General features: G+C 42.2%; 1 protein-coding gene across 1 annotated transcript in view; it reads right to left on the bottom strand.

Moving 5' to 3' along the window:
• Window positions 1–9,055, bottom strand: part of MAN1A2 (mannosidase alpha class 1A member 2) — a 219,124-nt gene extending 210,069 nt beyond the window's left edge. The window contains exon 1 of the mRNA XM_072644497.1: window positions 8,704–9,055. Within this exon, the coding sequence (XP_072500598.1) occupies window positions 8,704–9,011 (308 nt within the window). The 5' untranslated portion in view covers window positions 9,012–9,055. The remainder of the gene's footprint in view (window positions 1–8,703) is intronic.
• Window positions 9,056–13,075: the final 4,020 nt, after the last annotated feature.

Raw genomic sequence — 13,075 nt, 5'->3', positions numbered from 1 at the left:
TTGTTCATGAGTAAACTGCTTAACATATTTAAACTTCAGCACTCTCATCCATAAAAGAGAGAAATTATTGACTTCACAATGAGAAAATAGAAATTTTTATTTTTTGAAAACGGGAAGCAGTAACTTTGGCACATAGGTCATTTCAATGATATGGAAGATCAATCCTGTCCTATCCTCTTCTCCCTCCAAGCAGGGATTCTGCAGTAGGAATACTCGTGGGCACAGGATCTTTAGAAAGAGTTATTATTAGGAAGTAACAGGAAGAAGCAGAAAGGAAGGGAAGGTACAAAACATAAACTCAGGATTGTTTTGCAATTTCACTGAACATACATTTCATAGGAAAAGAAATCACTTTTCTCCATCCTCCTTTCTCCCACACCATATTGTGAGAAACAAGCCCAACAAGCCCCAACTGCTCATCCTAAACAAAGAACAATACTGGCTCTGAAATCAGGAAAGCTGTTATTAATTTTTACATCCATTCCCCATGAATGAACGGTAGCTCCTAGGAGAGTGCTACAATTATTCAGACCAAGCCTTCTTAGACTGTTCCAAGTTTCAACTTCCCACCATGCCCTCCATTGGTCTAGAAGAAGCCTCTTGAACACCTCACTTCATGTACTCCTCTCTAATAGGCTTCCCATCAAACAGCTCTATCAAGCCTACACACAAGGTTCTGACCTTTCACCTGACCATCCTAGCTCACAACTCTGATTAAAAGCTGGGAGGCGTTTTAACCCTGTGGAAGCAAAATCCTTTTTTGTTTCCTACAATATGACCATCTCTAATTCTAGCACCTAAAACTAGGGCCAGTACTCTTAAGATTGTAATTCCACTACAAGTATGAGCTAGTGTGGGAATTTTTGTATCTTTCCATCAAAACAATGTGTGGAGTCCCAAACTCACCCTTCTTCCTCACTGCCACATCTCATTAGTTGTCAAATCTTACTGATTCTACCTCTCAAACATTTGTTTCTGGAAGGTCTCCACTCCTTTACGTTCTTCTCTATCTACTCTACTGCAATAGCCAAAGGACAAATCTGATTTCTATAATTCTTCTGCTATAATGGCTCCCTCCAGATTATCAATTAAAATCCACTCTTCTGTTAAGACATTCAAGGCCTCCACAATCTATGCACTTCCAATACTACTGCATACAACTACCCCTCCACTCACTTTGTCATTCAGTAGTTTTCAGTCATGTCTGACTCTTTAAACCCCGTTTGGGGATTTTTTTGGCAAAGATACTGGAGTGGTTCGCCATTTCCTTTTCCAGTTCATGAAGAAATTTGAGACAAACAGGGTTAAGTGACTTGCTCAGGTTCATAGTTAGTAAGGTCACATTTGAACTCAGGAAGATGAGTTTTCCTGACTCCAGGTCTGGCACTATCCACTATGCCACCTAGCTGCCTTTCTACTTATTTTACAATCCAGGAAAGTGAACTATTTGGCAATGCACACACACACTCACACACTGCCCCCTTGCTTTTTGTTTCTTTCTCTGTGCATGGACTCCCTTTCCCACACACCCACCCCCATCTCCATCTGTTAAATGTTGCTCAGCCCACAATGGTTAGTACAAATGGAGTATGTCTTTCATAAAGCCTCCCTTGATCCCATCAGTAATGATGCTCCCTCCTCCACTCTCCAAGGTCTACTGATATATTGTGTACATTTCTCCTATGCTCTATCATATATTATTTAAAGTAATTTGTGTACCTTAAATCTTTTCATGACATTGTAAAGCTCTACAAGGACAGAAATCAATTTTTTTGATAAAGACAACTTTGAAACTATATTTCATATTTATAAAGTACTTTAAAAAACATGCTGTATGTAATAAAGATGTTTTCATATATAATTTCTGTTCTTTTGTAACAAAATATATTTGTTGATGTTTCTCAGGTACATAATTAAAAATTTTTTAAAAAAATAAAGTGATAATAACAGATATTTTTGTGTCACCCTCCCCCTTCCAATGAATAAATGACTTTTAAAAGAATCTATTACGCAACACAGACTACTTGCATCAGGCAACAATTCTTGTTTGATCTCTATACCAAACCCAACAGCAAGATTCTGCACCTACTAAGCATCAGCTACATAGCATATTGCTTAAAAATACTTCATATATTATTTCACTAGACCCTCAAAACTCTAGAAGTTACCAGATCCATTTTGCAGATAAAGAAACTGAGGCTGAGAAAAGCTAACCTGCACCAGATCCCTCAGTCAATGAGTGTGAGAAGCGAGATTTGAACCCAGATTTTCCTGACCCCAAGTCTGGCCCTCTGGCCACTCCACTGGGCAAAATGAAGTTCCTTGAGATCACAGCATACAAGAATTAGCTGCAAGAATTGGAAATGCTGAGCCTGGAGGGGGCATGACAGTAATCTTCAAGTATCTGAAGGGGTGTCATATGTGACTTGTTCTGGCAGCTCCATGAACAGAATGTAAGAATGAAAAAGTCACAGAAGAACAGACTTGAACTGAAGAGGAAAAGCTTTCAAAAGAAAAATGCTGTCCCCAAAGTGCAATTGCCACTAGAGGCTTCAAGGAAAGGATGAATGATTACTTACTTACTGGGGATACTTGCTAAGGTATAGGTTGGGCCACATGGCCTCTGAGGCAGATGCCTTCTAGCTCTGATATTTTGAGTCAGAATGGTAAATACATATATTTTAACATCATCATTTTAACTTTATTTCAGTGCATACTTACATGCATTTTTTTTTTCCTTTCAAAGAATCTCATTTTAGGGGTGTGACTCATTTGTCAATGGCTTATATTTGGACCAATATTAGCCTTCATTTGGTCACTTGGCAACATACTCACTTTAACTGGTGCAAAATGTACTCCATTCACATAAGAGTTTGGAGTCTGGTGTTAAGACAAAAATAAATAATGAAAATCATCATTTTTATGTCTTTTTAACAAACAAAAATTCATGATAAAGAAAAACTGAATGTTAGCTACAGGATTTGTTGTACATAGTTACTTGGAGCAAACCTGATTACTTGTATTGAAATCTGACTTTTTTTTTTTAAATAGGTGACTACACTATTTATAGAAATGCTCAATTTTATTTTTTTTTTTGAGGGGTTAACAATCACTTTAATCAAGCACATGTATCATTCCTTTAATCAACCACATATATCATTCACTTAGTTCAGGGGAGTCAGCAAGCACCCTAAACTTCAGAGAAAGTTCCTCTGTCTGACCATAATCAACACATATATCACAAATCAACAGACAAGTCCAACTGTCTGACCACAGTTACCAGAGAGGGAAGCACCAGCCTCTGGGTTTTCAAAGCCAAGGGGGGCTGCTTTGTGGCTTCCCAGAGTCTCTCATCTGGCATGCAAACCTTTCAGAGATTAAGCCCCAAAGTAAAACCTCACCCTCAGAGTATTTATATACTTTTCAGAGCCAGAGGGCATGACAGCATGACCCAGTGACTCAATAGAAAAAACAAAAGGTACTTGGGACCCTCCTACAAAACAACTCCCCTAATCAAACTTCCCTCAATGGGCAGACTCTACAATGAGTGAGAAAGATCCTCCTTGATCAAATTATTCAGAGCATTATACTTCTTTTTTTTTTATTTTATTTTACTATTATTATTTTTTAATGTTTAACAATCACTGCCATAAAATTAAGATTTTATCCCCCCCACACCTACCTCCCACTACCCCCCTCCCTCCCCACGACCGCATACAATTCTGTATAGGTTCTACATATACTTTCCTATTGAGTACATTTTCACTATAGTCATGCTATGTAGTTGAGAAATGCTCAATTCTAAATAGCAGGTTCCAATATGCATTCAAAATTATTTAATATCCACTCAACTTTTCAGGAACACTATCATAAAAAGCAAAAAAGAAAAATACATTGTACTTTTTCTAAGTTTTTCTATATCCCAATTCATCAATAACATTAAAACAACTATTTATTGAATATCTGCAAAGTTTTTTGCTCTGTAAAATAAAAGTAGGTGGGGGATTAAGGCATAGAGAGACAAATATTTACTTTGCATCGTTATTCATATAGATCTTTTGCAATAAACTTATTAGGAAGCAATGTCTCGGGGGAAAAGTCATAGTCAATCAATTTTTCTGGTATGATCTTGCCTAACCTTTTCCATAAAAATGGAATTTTTCTTTATTTCTATGATTAATGTATATTTGACATACTAAATTCACACATTTTACACCTCTTTGAAAATTACCTCTTGTCAATAAAACTTTATTATTCACTAAGTTTTATCACCCCAGATGTTTTTCAGATATGATTAAGATATAAAAAACATCCATTCAGATATAAAATACACGCAAAGGGCAGAAACTCAAAAGAGTATGTTGGCAGATTACTCACAGTGAGTAGAAAATAGAATAGGTGGACAAAGAAGGTAAACGCTGAGTGGCAGACAGGGAATGAGGTAGATAAGAGAAACAAGAACTTAAGTTTCCAAGTTAATAAATTTCAGATACATAATCTAAAATGTTCATTGTATTTCCTCCTGAAAGAGTAACATCAAGTCCTTCTCAAGTCTCTTTCTCAAAAAATGTTAACTGGCTAAAGGCATAAACAAAATACCTTTCCTTAATTACTTCTGTATTCAGATTTCACTCATTTGCAAGCAACATTCCATTATTCCAGAATAAACTCTTATACTGAAATAAGAAAAATACGCAGCAAATGGCAGGCATCTAACTCACATTTTACAAAGTACTTGAAGATTTACAAAGCACTTTCCTCATATCAAAGAGACCACTGGAAACTACGTATGCCAGCATTAACAGGATTTATTTGAAACTCATCAAGAACTTGGCATTCATATCATCATCAACAATCACCCATGAGGGTTCAAAGGATGCCACCATCTTTTGTTTAAATATAATGTTTAACCAGTTTCAAATTATACTTCATACTTTTAAATTAAAGGCCTTTAATTCTGGAGACCTAGGTGAAAATCCCACTGCAGACACTCATCAGTTGTATAATCCCTGAAACAGTGAAAGAGTGCCAGACTTGCAGACAGAGGACTGAGGTTCACATATCAGCAATCCTACTTACTGTCTGAGCCCTAGAGCCAAGTCATCTCTCTGAGCCTCCATTTCCTTATTTGTAAAATAAATAGATTGGATTGGATAATTTCTAAGGTCTCTTCCAGCTCTGTAAGCTAGAATTCTGTAATAATTAGCCAGTGACAACCTCTCAAAGCCGAAATTTTCTCACCTGTAAAAAGAGTCAACTACCTATCTCTAAGAGTTGTCATTATGAGAAAGGCATTTTGTAAACTTTGACACTAAATAAATGAGTTGTTGTCCATACTGGATCAAGTCATTGAAACACTGACAATTTCATAAATGCATTGCCTTCTTCATTTTGCTCTGTGCTACCACTAGCTGAGAATACATACTTTAAATGGTTGAGTATCCTACAGAAGCAAAAGAACATGCCCTGCAAGAAGTTCAAGGAAGAAAGAAACCATGTACTTACTCTTGCTTTTCACTCAAAAAGAAAAAACGGAGCATAGTAACCAGTAACAAATTAAATAATATAACAAACTGACAAAACAAACCAAGAAAAGAACCGTGGAAAGTTAAAAGTACTACACGGATAAGGAATTTTTGTGAACTTATTCCTGCTTATAAAAATGAGAATGCACACATTCCTATTTTAAATCAAGCTTTCTACTTTTAGCCTTACTTACACTGTCTAAATATTTTGATCTACGCTGCATAATAACCACTTATTTTAAGTTAACACAGAAACCACGATAGAAAGTGTCTAGAAGATGGCAGGTTCCTGTGATGCCAGTGTCACATGCTGTCACTTAGACGGGAATCATCACTCAATAAGAATCTGGACTTCAAAAGGCCCTGCAGATTTTGTGGTCCAATCATCCATTTTAAAGATAAGACATCTGAAAGGATAAGGGACTTCACCAAAGTCATACTGATAGTGGTCAGATCAAATTGTAAACTTTAAAGAGTAAACATGCTTTTTAAATTATTATAACAATTTATACAAATAGTGCTAAAAAAAAAAAGTAGTACCAATACTTTTATAGTGAATATTGTGATACCACTACCATTGTTCCATAGCAAAAAAGAGTGATGGACTTGGAGCCAAGGGATAGTCTGGATCTAATCATCCCTTAGGAATTCACTAGGGGTATGGGCAAATCACCTGAATTCCCTGGGTCTCAGTTTCCTAAGCTATAAAATTGATATTGTACCTACAGTACTTAACTCCCAAGAAACCTGTAAGTCTCACATGAGATAACCTATGTAAAGTGTATTGATTATTATACCAGTCCTTTTAAAAATGTGTCTATTAAGTCCAACTTAAGGACTTAATAGACAAAGGAACAAATAGAAAGGTTAACAACCTCCAAACTAAGCTATAGAAGAGATATTGAAGTTACAAAAATCACCATTCACTCAAATTGACCTTAGAATTGAACAAGTGGTAAGTGGATTAAAAAATGATATTCAAAAACAAAATCTTATTATTAATACTGTATTTTTTCAAGTATTAAACTCGATTCACCTTTAAAATTTAATAAGGATAAATGTAAATTCCTTTTAAAAAAACAAATACCAAAGTCCAAAATAGAGGAGGCATGACTAGAAGGGAAAGGAAAGGGAATAAGCATTTACATACAGTGTGTACTATGTGCCAGACATTGTGCTAAGTGATTTTACAAATATTCTCATTTGATTCTCACAATAGCCCTGGGAAGTAGGTGCTATTATTAAACCCTCATTTTACAGCTGAAGAAATTATGGCAGACAGAGCTTACAATGAATGACTTGCCCAGAGTCATACAGCTAATAAGTGTCTGAGGCCATAATGGAACTCATGCCTTCCTGACTCCAGGCTCAACACTCTATCCACTGGGCCACCAGCTGTCTCAGACAAACACCAATGTCTCAAAGGCTCAAGGCTCTTATTGAACTTTTAAGTTCAACATCAGTCAACAGCTCATTCATGTCAACAGATTTGACAGCCAAAAAAGAGCTGATGGGATCTTAGGCTGCATTCATACAATTAGAGTATCTAGAAAGAGAAGGGTGAAAGGTCAGCTTTATGCTCTAGTTCTAGTTAGATAAAACCTAAAATACCTTGTTCAGTCCCGAGGGCACCACATTTAAGGAAGGCTGCTGACAAGCTGAAGAAGTGGCTGATCCAGAGGAGGACCACTTGCTATTAGGGAAGTAAAAATCATGCCATAAGGGCATTACAAAAGGAAGTGGAGAAGTTTGCCAAGAATAATGAAGCTTAGAAGGGGAGCTATCCTCAACTTTCTGACAGACTGTCATGGCCCCAGAAGCCCAAACTGATAATGAGTATAAGTCTCAGAAAGACTACTTTTGGGGAGTAAAAATTTTCCAACAATCATAGCTATTGAAGTGTTCCATCACTAGAGGTCCACAGAAGTAGCCACTGGATCAGGAAGAGGGGATTCCTGCTCAGGTACTGAGTAGGGGATTTCTAAAATCCATCTAATCTTCGAGTTTAGAAACATATGGAGAAAGTTTCTCTCAAAAATTAAGGCTTCATTATATATTGGGCTTATCATTTTTAAGCAAACGAATCAGTTATCTGAAAATAAGTCTACAGGCTTTGACACTAACTACAGTATTTCAGAAATAAAATTTAAGCCTCTGATGTTTCCATTTTTTTCAGAGGTTCAACAGGAATTTCCATTAGAAAACGGTGAGATAATCCAGTTAATAGTGATAGTCCAACTAAATGAGTTTGGAAACTCCAACTGGATATAAACTACTCTAGGAACATATTTTTGACTAGTAATGTAAATATTATCTAAAAGGATCATAATTTGGTTTCCCATTGTATCCTAACAGCTGTATTCAGCTTAGTCTTAGTTTTCTAAATCTTGACAGGCACAGCTAAAGCTCAATAAGTTACAAAAGAGTGGATTAAAAAGAACAGCTCATTCAACAGAGTCCACCTTTCATCTTTTAAAGAGATAAGTTCATGAAATCAACATCAACACTAAAAATAAGGGGGAGGGGTAGAAACGAGCAAAAGATCAACCAGTATTTTTGTTAAACACGACTCATATCAAAGTGAATTTAAAGTCCTGATTTTTTTTAACTGCCTTACAATACAACCCAACCCATTTTTTTGAATGTGGAAAAAAAGATCAGAGCCTAATTTTAATACGTAAATTTTGAAATAGATACCTTACCTGCGTGTCTCTCCCATGACAGATTAAAAGGTGAGGTACAGAATTAAATCTTAATTTGTCCGATCATCATCACACCCAACCAAAATAAGAGGTACTGGCAAATACTCCTGACTAAAGTACAAGATATGCAAAGTTTTCTTAAAGAAGGGATCTATCCCATCATTTAGACAGACATATTTTCTTTCACATCGCACACCTTAACAATGACTCTTCCAGGGCTTCAGTTTCCTTATCTGTAAAATCAAACGGCTTAAAGAAATGATTTCTGAGTTTAAATTCTGATTCTTGTTTCAGAAAATCTAGAATTTACCCAACAATTGTCTGAATCACTATTTATTACGTGACCCAGCGGGGGGTATGGGGGGGGAATCCCCTAATACAACAAAACCTTTTAAATATCATGCTATACTCCAGTACTTGCGCAGCGTCGTCCCACCGCTTTCCCATCTGACACCAAAAAAATACCTGTTCTATACCTGTGTCTGTGTTCATCATGTCCCAGTCCGTGGATCAAGAAGCCTCCAAGGTCTTTTTCTCCTTTGCTGGTATCTACATGTGGAATCAACACATCCTCTAGACCCAGGTCAAAGCGTTTGTGTTTTGAAGAGTCCGGAAGGAAGAAAAATGCCCCAAAACAGAGGGTGATGAAGGCACTCAGAATGAGGAGAAGGATAAACTTCTCGGAGAGTCTTAGCGTAGCCCTGTGATGGGAGAAGGAGGGCGGCCCCAGGTTCAAGGGCGGTATTCGACGTCCGGATAAGGGCAGCAGAGCCGGGGTGGTCATTGTTTTCTCCTTCTAGGAAGTGGTTTAAAAGGCCGTCATCTTAGGTCAAGCAGTCGTCAGAAGATCGGCCCAAGCGGAGAGTCTCGGAGCCTCGGCGGACCGGAGGGTTATTGTGCTTATTCAACAAGGACCAGCTTGGGCCCCGCTTCCAGTTACATTCCGCAGCTGGCGACCCCGCGCCCCCGCCACCCCCGCAAGAATCACAGTTGGAGGTGCCGGCGGATTCTCTGGGCACCCCGCGAAGCAGCGAGCGGGGCCCCGCGCATTCCTGGGGGGAGGCCGAGCGGCGGCTCCTCCGATTCCTTGGCTCCCCCGGCCCCCCGGGGGGCTTCACACGCCTCTGCTCGAGATCCTCCCAAGTTTAAAAAAGGGCGCGTGGGGAACTTGCTCCGGCGCGTCTCGGGGCTGGCGGGCGGGCGCCGGGGCCTGGGCCACCCCGAGGGCTGGGCAGCGACCGCACGGGCTCGTCACAGGGCGCCGGGCTTCATGGGTCACCGGAAGGGAAAGCAGATCGGGGATCCTCGCGCCCCCGAGGCGGCTCCCGCCGCACCCGTGGTCGCGGCCGTGGCCGTGGCGGCTGCGGCGGCTGTTGGCCCGGGCGGGGGAGGGGGTGTACTTCCTGCCGCGGCCGCGGCTCGAGACCCGGCGAGGGGGCGGGGAAGGACGCGGCGGCCCCGGCGGCGGCGGAGCTAGACCCGGGGCCGGCTCCTCTCGAGGCCTGGGGCGGAGCGAGGCCGCGGCTCCCACACGGGGCCGGCCCAGGCCTGCTCGCGCTCGGCGTTGGCGGCGTGGGAAGCAGCCTGGCCCGGCCCGCTTGGTCCCGGAGCCCGCGGCGGGCGGCTGCTCATGCCCCTCCTCAGAGGCCGGGAGGAGGACGAGGGCGCCGGGCAGGAAAAAGACGACGACGAGCGGCGGCGGCACGGGCGGTTACTCCGGCCTCCGGGGCGTTCGCTCCCGGCCCGCGATCGGCCCCTCACCTCCACCCGCCGCCGCGGCTGCTCGGGGCCAGGCCGGGCCTGCCTCCGACCTCCTTGCCTGCCCGCCCCCCGGCCCCGCGCGCGCGGCAGGCAGCAGGGCGGCTGGGCGGCTGGGTGGGGGCGGGCGAGCGGGCGCGCGCCGAGGAGCAAGGGCGGCCGGTGGAGGGGCGAGCGCGGCCTCCGCGCCTCGGCTGCGAGTGGGAGTCAGGAAGAGCGAGAGTGTGTGCGGGGTGAGCTGGCGGTGCGCGCGCACGCTCTCCGTACCCCTCCCCCTCCCCTCCCCGGCGTCCCAGCGCCCGCAGCCCGGACTCGGCCGCCGGCCCCTCCTCCGGTCCGGACCGCGGCCAGACCCGCCTCGGCTCGGGATCTCCAATGAGCGCACGCCCCACCCCCGCCCCCACCCCATTCATTTCGCCCTCGGATGGCGCTGGTGGTTCCGAGGTTCCCCAGCCCGGGCTGCCAGCCTTCGTTTGCCACCTGCACCCGTCGGTCCTGCCCCGGCCCCCTGGGGGCGAGCGGAGCAGGGTCCGGTCACTGCCACAGCCCTTGTGTCCGGCAGCCTCCCGACCTCGGGGCACCGCCAGGCAGAAGGCTGAGGCTGGGCACGGAAGGTGACGGGCACCCTTCATCCCAGCCGGGCATCCTTTCCGAAATCCAACCATTGGGGCACCTCGGGTATGTGGGAGAAGGGAAGGGCGAGTCACCTCATTCCAGCTGCTGCATTTGCCCAAATCCAACCCAATCCAACGATTAAACTTGAATAATCTCACTTCCATGTCGATCTTGTCTCTCCTCCCCCTTTCCCTAACTAGGATGCAAATTACTGGAGAGTCGATGCCAAGGTAGGGTAACTAGCCTTAGCACCGGGGTGGCCTTCGCGTTGTCTCTTACCGGCTCGGTAATCTTGAGCCAGTCTCTTCAAACCTAGTTGGAGCCTCAGTCTCCCTCTCTGTAAAATGAAGGGATTCAGCGGGGTGTTGGATACATGATTTTACAGCTCCTAACAGCCTGTGTCTCAAACTTTAACTACAGAGCACCTTGACAGGGCACTGGCCACACAGCTAGGCGTTTAGATGAATGGAAGGTTCACCAGACCCTCTACTTTATTGAGCTTCCCCTCCTCATCATACATCTGCCTTCCTCTTTCCCCACTGTTGCAATGATCCAAAAGGTCTCCCCAGTGTTCACTCAGACCTGTACACTTGTTAGTCAGGACCAGTTCCCCATCCCCACGTCTGTGAGCCCCAAAGCTTGTCCTGTCCCCAGGGGTATTGTGAGGCTCAGATGAGAGAATGGATAGAAAACACTTTGCAAACGTTAAATGCCAGTTATGACTATTATTATTAGCCCACAGTCAGCAGACCTCCAGCGTGCTGATGACTTCATTCACTGAGCCTTATCCTTTGAGCACACCTCCTGTGCTCAAAAAATGTTTACAGAACAATACTAGGCTTTGCAGGTAAATATTTGGGGGTGGGGGAGGATCTTAAGCATAGGTATTTTAAATTTAATCTGCATTGTTAACTCTTAAATCTAGACAACCAACCAAACACATCTAGTCCTGATTTCTGTGTTGTACACAAAGGAGCTGAAAATTTCACAGTGGCCCTCACAGCCCAGTTAGAGCTGGCTCCAGCATACTCATCTCTCTTAGTTCATTGCTAATACCTTCCTATCGACTGGGTTTTTTCACACCTAGAGAGCCTGTGGAACAGATTTCAAGCTCCCATTTGATTCCCAGCAGTGTGAATACTTCTGTGGGTTTGGACAAGTCACTTAACAATTCCTCAACTGTAAAAAGATAGTTGGACCCCATAAGTTTTAAGGGTTCTCCAAGCTTTAATGCTATCATCTTTTAGTTGTTGGTATCCCTCTTGGCCAGAATAATGGTCCTAAAACCATTAGTTTCTTTTTTTTCTTGTCTCTGTGAATCACAGAATGTTAGAACTGGAAGAAAATGGAGTTCATCCATTCCAATCTACTTAATTTTCAGATGAGGAAATAGTCTCAGAGAGGTTATGTATCTTACCTCAGATCACATAATCAATAAATGATGGGGCAAGAACTAGAATCCAGGCTGATGCTTTTATGCCCGTAACCTTTCCTCGATATCAGTGATTCTGAAAGTATGGTAGACGACCCTTTGGAATTTCCTGAGACCCCTTCTCGGGGTCCTCAAGGTAAAAACTCTTCATAATAATATAATGTATGTTTTAATTTCTTGTATGGTAAATATTAATAAATATAAACCACATAGAAGGTCTTTGGAGGGGCCTCAGTGATTTTAAGGGGCCTGTGACTAAAAATATTTGAAAAAAATGGTTCTACGTCATGGCCTTTAAATCTGGTTAGGGACTATTGCTAGATCTTATGTGATTTTCTAGCCTTTCCTATTTCTAAGTGCATTTGCTTCTGAGAAGCTTCATTAAGACTGAAAGCTAATGATTTGGACCTATATCTGGATTTGCAATTCCAGGATCACTGATTAACAATTACTGGACTATGCAATACCCTATACCAAGATCATATGTTTTCTTACAAGGAAGGGGCTTCTTCCTGATGATAAAATTATGACTCCCTTATCTTAGTGTAGTGATGGTAGAAAACAGGTTCAAAATGATGTATATACTATTAGGCCTATGTGAGTTTATTTTGTTTATTTGGCCTTTTCTTGGTTGCAACATAGGGAATCTGTTGAAGGGAAGGGCAATATTGAAAAATTATAGTGATGGGGGGAAATCAACAATAAAACTTCTTTTAAATGGACCCCTATCCATTGGAGTTTTTTAATCTGCGATAATTGAGGGGACTGAGGTCATATCTCATGCCATTTGAATGATCCACGTGAACAATAATGTACACAAATATAGGAAACAATTCACTTTGGAAAATCACGAAAAAGTCTTTTGCCCACAAAGAATCTTTGTGCTTTGATCAAAGATACAGACAAGTTTCAGAAGTGCAAGTACAATTCTTTCACTTACAATGAATATTTTTATAAAAATAAAATCAATGTAGTCCTACGAATCACTGCAAAACAAAATTGACATGTATGAATTTCAGATTTATAGGTTCATTCCTGAAAAC

The sequence above is a fragment of the Notamacropus eugenii genome, chromosome 2, assembly GCF_028372415.1.
Source record: "Notamacropus eugenii isolate mMacEug1 chromosome 2, mMacEug1.pri_v2, whole genome shotgun sequence".
NCBI classification, from domain to species: Eukaryota; Metazoa; Chordata; class Mammalia; order Diprotodontia; family Macropodidae; genus Notamacropus; species Notamacropus eugenii.
The sequence above is the reverse complement of the archived record's forward strand: the minus strand, read 5'-3'. Positions and strand labels throughout refer to the sequence as shown.